The sequence below is a fragment of the Zerene cesonia genome, chromosome 22, assembly GCF_012273895.1.
Source record: "Zerene cesonia ecotype Mississippi chromosome 22, Zerene_cesonia_1.1, whole genome shotgun sequence".
NCBI classification, from domain to species: domain Eukaryota; kingdom Metazoa; phylum Arthropoda; class Insecta; order Lepidoptera; family Pieridae; genus Zerene; species Zerene cesonia.
In genome coordinates this window covers 5,143,221-5,149,221 of record NC_052123.1, presented here as the reverse complement: position 1 = coordinate 5,149,221, position 6,001 = coordinate 5,143,221, and the positions used below count along the sequence as shown (strand labels likewise).

The window sequence follows — 6,001 nt, the reverse complement described above, 5'->3', positions numbered from 1 at the left end:
GAACACTTCAATGGGATACGTCCGCCCCGGCACGGACATGACGACGGACGTGTCCGTCTGCCCGTGCGCATCGCGCGATTCGAAGAACCGCTTGAAGAACTCACCGTCCATTGTCGCTGATGATATCACGATTTTTAAGTTCTTGCGTTTCTGAAAGTAATATATTAACATAAATCGTTAAATTAATTTTACATACTTGTTCTTTGGCCGTAGCGCGATATTTATTAACTACTAGCTATGCCTCGCGGTTTGACCCCCGTAGTACCTGATGTTATATACCCTAAAGTCTTCCTGAATAAATGGGCTGTGATGAACACTGAAAGAAGTTTTCAAATCGGACCAGTAGTTTCCTGAGATCAGCGCATTCAACCAAACAAAAAAACACTTCAGTTTTATAATATTAGTACATACATATACAGAAATCATACTCGTACAATAAATTGGTGCTTAATACAATATACCATCTCTTTAACGACTTACTTTAGCTATCTTCTTCAAAAGTCCCAATAAAACATCGGTCATTTGTGATCTCTCGTGCACCTGTAAACCAGAATGATACAAAAACACCTATTAACAAACCTCCCGGAAAAGTTTCGATGTAAATCCATTCTGATCTAAATGGGTTGTATTTAAGCATTGATTGAAAGCAGCTCGACCTTATCTGATGCAATTAAACAATACAGGTGGTGGTGCAGAACACCTGCGTTCCCTAATCTAATCGAATCTATCTGTTTATATAGTATTGATTTTAGATAACATATTGGTAGGTATAATCCATACTGAAAATATCAAAATAAAACCCTAACATATGACTCACTAGCTGCGCGATTTCACCCGCGTAAGTCCGTATCCCGTAGGAATATCGCAATAAAAAGTTGCCTACATGTTATTCCTGTTGTCCAGTTGTCTACGTACCAAATTTCATTGCAATCGGTTCAACGGTTTTTGCGTGAAAGAGCAACAAACACACACACATCCTTACAAATTTTCGCATAGCTGGACAACTGGAACAACATATAGGCAACTTTTTATCTCGATATTCCTACGGGATATGGACTTACGCGGGTGAAACCGCGGGGCGCAGCTAGTCTGACATAATCCCTAGATTATATCAGATAAGGTTATTTATAATCAAAGCTACGAGTAATTAGGCATTTGATTCAAAAAATGTTCAAAAAGTTTCCGGGAGGTTTAAGAATGAGCGATTTTTATAATTATTTCTTAAAAAAATCTCCGTGTATTATATTATGTTGTAACTGACTGTGTTTTTCAGACCAATGACGAAGGTACTAAGTTCTGATTATTTCTTTGCTAATTATCATGTAAATTATACATATTTCAACTTCTATTGTATTTAGCGTTTTTACAAAAACCTCTAAGTCAATTTTAATAAAATTTATAAAAACATTTTCACAATCATGAAGAATAGTAAGAGAGTTGATTAGCAGGATAATACTATGGTAGAAACGTATAATAGTAGAATAGTAGGATTGTAGGATGGTAGGATGGTAGAATGGTAGAATGGTAGAAATGTAGTTATCTCACCTCGTCCAATACAATACAAGTATACTGCATCAACAGCGGCGATGCGAACATCTCTCGTAGCAACACACCTTCTGTCATGAACTGAAACGAATAATTAATAAATTATTAAAACTATCCATACCCACTTAGCCTCATAGGAGGCCTATGTCCCAGCAGTGGGAACATATAAGGGCTGATGATGATGATGATACCCATTTACACATACCATTTCAATCTATACTAATAATAAAAAGCTGAAGGATCTGTTTGTTCTGAAGCGCTATTTAAAAAAAACAGATTTCAAAAATTATTACATCCTTTCATATTATATAAGTATATCTAAAGAAAGATCGATCAGTGAAACAGATGACATCATTTGACCCATACCCTACTAGGGGACACGGGACTTTACTTATGATATTTTATAAGATAGGGCCAGAGGCCCGTATCCTTTTCCTCATCCTTTCCAGTCCATTGCTTCTTTCCTTATCCCTTTCCCCGTAGAAGCGGACAGCACATTCGAAAATATTGACGAATTAATAATGGTTTGGGAAGGGTGGGGAAAAGGGTACGGCTGGACCGATCGAGATGAAATTTGACATTCAAATAACCACTATGATGTAGGCATCTGGTAAGAAGGATTCGATAACTTCTACCCCTAAGAGGACAAAGTAGGTGATCACAGTTTGCACACAATGTGTGTGTTTGTTTTTATTTAGATCACGCAGGCGAAGCAGCAGGCCACAACTAGTTTTATATATGCAGGTATACAGTTTTGTTTAATATTAAATTTTGTAGTCACACGGAAAGGAGATAAATTCGCTGCAAAAAACACAATTAAATTCTATACACAAAAAATTATCTATGCCACAATACTAAAATAAATTATATACCAACAATAACATAATTTTTTCTCGATCTGACCTAAATATTAAGTCTAACGACAATACGCATCAGCCGTTTACCTTGTGACTACTGACGAACAGACAAAAAAAAACGAACGACAAACCACTTTTTACGGCGCGCAAGGTTAAACGATGGGCATAGCATTGATAATGTTATTATTAATATCTATCAAAACATTATACTTATTGAAAACTGGACCCTATCATTGAGACTATGTAGTTCACCTGTCTGCTGTGAAGCTGGTATCTTCCACGCGATCCATTTATATTCGGTCTAATTTGAAAGCGGTCTAGACTTTTATTAAACATATCACGTAATATCATTGTCAAACTATTACCTAAGTCTACATGATAGAGACAGTAGAAAGAAAAAACTTTAACGCAACTACAAGTTGTTTGTATTATTTTCTTTTTATCATCGCGTAATTATTTCGTAACCTAGCCAAATCGTTCCATCGATGTCTGCATCAAATAACATAATATCTCAACGAATAAAATACCTATAAAAATGCATGTTAATATTTATTGCATTAACATCGTTCGAACACTTCCGTAATTTGCATCAAGGTCGAGTGTGGGAGTCGAACCTGCTTCCGGACGTATTGTGCCAGCCCGCATCGGGGACGTACCACACCCGCACAGGAGACTGGCGTGAAATACTGGCATGGTACTGTGTTTCGTACGGCGAGTGGGTGAGCCGGAGGCCCGTCCCATCCCAGTCCATTCCTTCTTTCCAATCGTTAATCCTTTCCGTACCGTGGTACATATATAGCCTATAGCCTTCCTCAATAAATGGGCTATCTAACACTGAAAAAATATTTCATCGGATCAGTAGTTCCCGAGATAAGCGCGTTCAAACAAACAAACAAACAAATTGTTCATCTTTATAATATTAGTATAGATAATATCTATTAAACTGATTCGAATTTATAACGTGTGAAGCCGCGGTCAATAGTTAGTTTTTATAATATATCTAATAGCAAAGATAGACAGTATAGAAGCTTAACGCATATTTAGCGCAGTTTCCGCCCTCGATTGATTTCTGGATTGAAGATATCTGGGAAAAATCTATCCTATGTCTATTCTCGGATCAGAAACTATCATGGTACCAAATCTCATCCAAATCGATTCAGTGGTATAGGCGCTCAAAATAATTTCAATAGCTGATAAAGCTTTTTTACCCGAAAATACGACTAAAGTTTCCGAAATAATATGTCACAAGAATTATTCTTGGAGGCCACTAAGTTTTCACTCACACTTTTTGTTTTATATAATGAAAATAGCTTTTATTTCACATAATACCCACTGGAAAATATGTATATAACATAAAGAAATTCATCAAAGATTATTTACATAACCTTGGCCCTTTAACTTTATCTTGATTTCCTTAAATTCCACGCACAAATTACAACCATTCCACCGAATAGTTTTCAACAAATGAAAATGTACTTTCTCCCCTTCTGTGAACGTCGAAATTGCTTTATCGGTGACCGGAATAATGACTAAGAAAAAATCTAAGCTCATGTAGCAGACATTGATAAGGTCTGCCAGGGTCGGGCTGAGGTCAACGGGTCGATTGTTACTATACCTGTCTTGATTAATATTAGAGCGATTAAATTTTGATTTTGTTCCGACTTTTAACGGCGAAATTAGAATATTATTATTTTTATAAGTCACCGTCGGCGATGGAGCTGGTGGGTCGCCTAATGGTAAGCGCTACCACCGCCCATGAACATTTGGAGGGGCTTAAACGCAAAAACAGCCTATCACATTTGTATGAAATTTGATACAGAGAAAGACTATCTGTCTGTCTGGATAAACATAGGTTACCTGTGTACCACGCGGGTGACGCCGCGTTTACACCTAGAAACCTATATATATATATATATAGACTTCCTCAATAAATGGACTATCGAATACTAAATAATTTTTCAATTCGAACCCGTAGTTCATGAGATTAGCGTGTTCAAACATACAAACTCTTCGGCTGTATAATTTGAGTATATAAGATTTATTTCGACTTTGTAAACAATGAGGTCACGGACTTATGTTAAATCTATTTGTTATTCGATTTTTCGTATTTAATTACTCGACTGTAATAAAAGAAGTATGATGATGTCATGGTAAATGGTATGCACCACGTGTATATACAATACCTGTTTTAACAGAGGTTTAGTTAATACACGCTTGAGTTTGAGTTGAAAGTTGAATGCGTTTGCATACTAGCATGGTGTTGAAATTGAGTAAGTACTTGAGTTTGAGTTGAAGAGTGTAATCAAATTTTGGCTGCAGCATCATTTGAATTATATATATTTTTTTAATCTTTGAAATGAAATGAAATTCTTTATTGCCTATAAAAAAAAGAAAGAAAAACTGAACTACATTAAGTAAGCAAAACGCGGCCTTATCGCTAGGTAGCGATCTCTACCAGGCAACCCTTAAAATCTAAAAATCTTTATTTATTGAAAGGTGTTTTCTCAACTTAAATTGAACTTGTCTTTTACTTTATTTATTTATTTTTATTAATTTAAGGGGTTATGTCAACTTGCCTTAAAACCTATTTAAAATTCTTTATGCATATTTGAGTTAGAGTTTTCGGTAAAGGGCTAATAGTTATACGAGTAATGCGTTGTTTATAAGAGCGTCCCCACACGCGCGCGACACGTGCGTTTCTGGGTCACCTCAACATGTGCGGGCCGTCTGTTAGTGGTAAATCCATCATCATTGTATCCCAATAATTATATTTCATTTGTTATATATTAACTTTAAATGATATTTCGATTAGTGATAACACTAATCGATATAATTATCGAATTTTGAATTTCGTCATAAACAAAATCGAATGAAACTGTTTAGTCATCATTACAAACTAAATTTATATAGCTATAAATGTTTCCCACCATAATAACAATAATATTGGAGTACCATTAATAACTATGTTAGTAACATTAAATTGTGTTTGATTTTACACGAGTATTATACATTTAGAAATTTAAAGACTTTTAAAATAATTGGTAAAGCGTTCGAAACGTCGGGTTAACGATATAATGAATAAATCGCGTTTAAAATCCGTTTAGAAGTCTTTAATTTCTAAACACATAAAATTATATTCTACAACATTGATGCAAACATCTTACAGCAACGCTGTACATACTGGCAATCTAATCTACCCGCAACACATTTTCAAATTGTAATGCTACCAGTAGCGGATATGGATTATAGCCCGAACCCTCATAGGAGGCCTGTGCACTATTTATGGATGACGATGATCATGATTCTGTTTATTGTTTTCTTGTTGTTTCTGTTTAAGTTTGTGCAATAAAGTATTATAAAAACAAATATACAAAAAATGATGAAACCAGTGGCGGATGTACAGATTCGTCGCCTGTAGACTATTAAATTTTAACCGCATCTTATTTGTGATACGTCAGTGATATAAACCGAATAAACTCACCACGATCCCCGTGTCCACTGTCCTCTCAGCGGTCATACCCGCCGCGTACCCCACCTCCTCCCCCAGACGCACCCCACGCTCCTCGGCGACGCGGGTCGCGAGCGTCACCGCAGCGGTG

The 6,001-nt window shown here is 36.1% G+C and overlaps 1 protein-coding gene across 1 annotated transcript in view; it reads right to left on the bottom strand.

Annotated features, from left to right (window-relative positions):
- Positions 1-6,001, bottom strand: part of LOC119835983 (probable ATP-dependent RNA helicase DHX35) — a 42,450-nt gene that overhangs the window by 8,175 nt on the left and 28,274 nt on the right. Inside the window, exons 4-7 of the mRNA XM_038361123.1 lie at positions 5,884-5,964; positions 1,546-1,626; positions 481-540; positions 1-150 (exon numbers count right to left, since the gene is read on the bottom strand). Coding sequence (XP_038217051.1) covers positions 1-150; positions 481-540; positions 1,546-1,626; positions 5,884-5,964 — 372 coding nt within the window. The remainder of the gene's footprint in view (positions 151-480; positions 541-1,545; positions 1,627-5,883; positions 5,965-6,001) is intronic.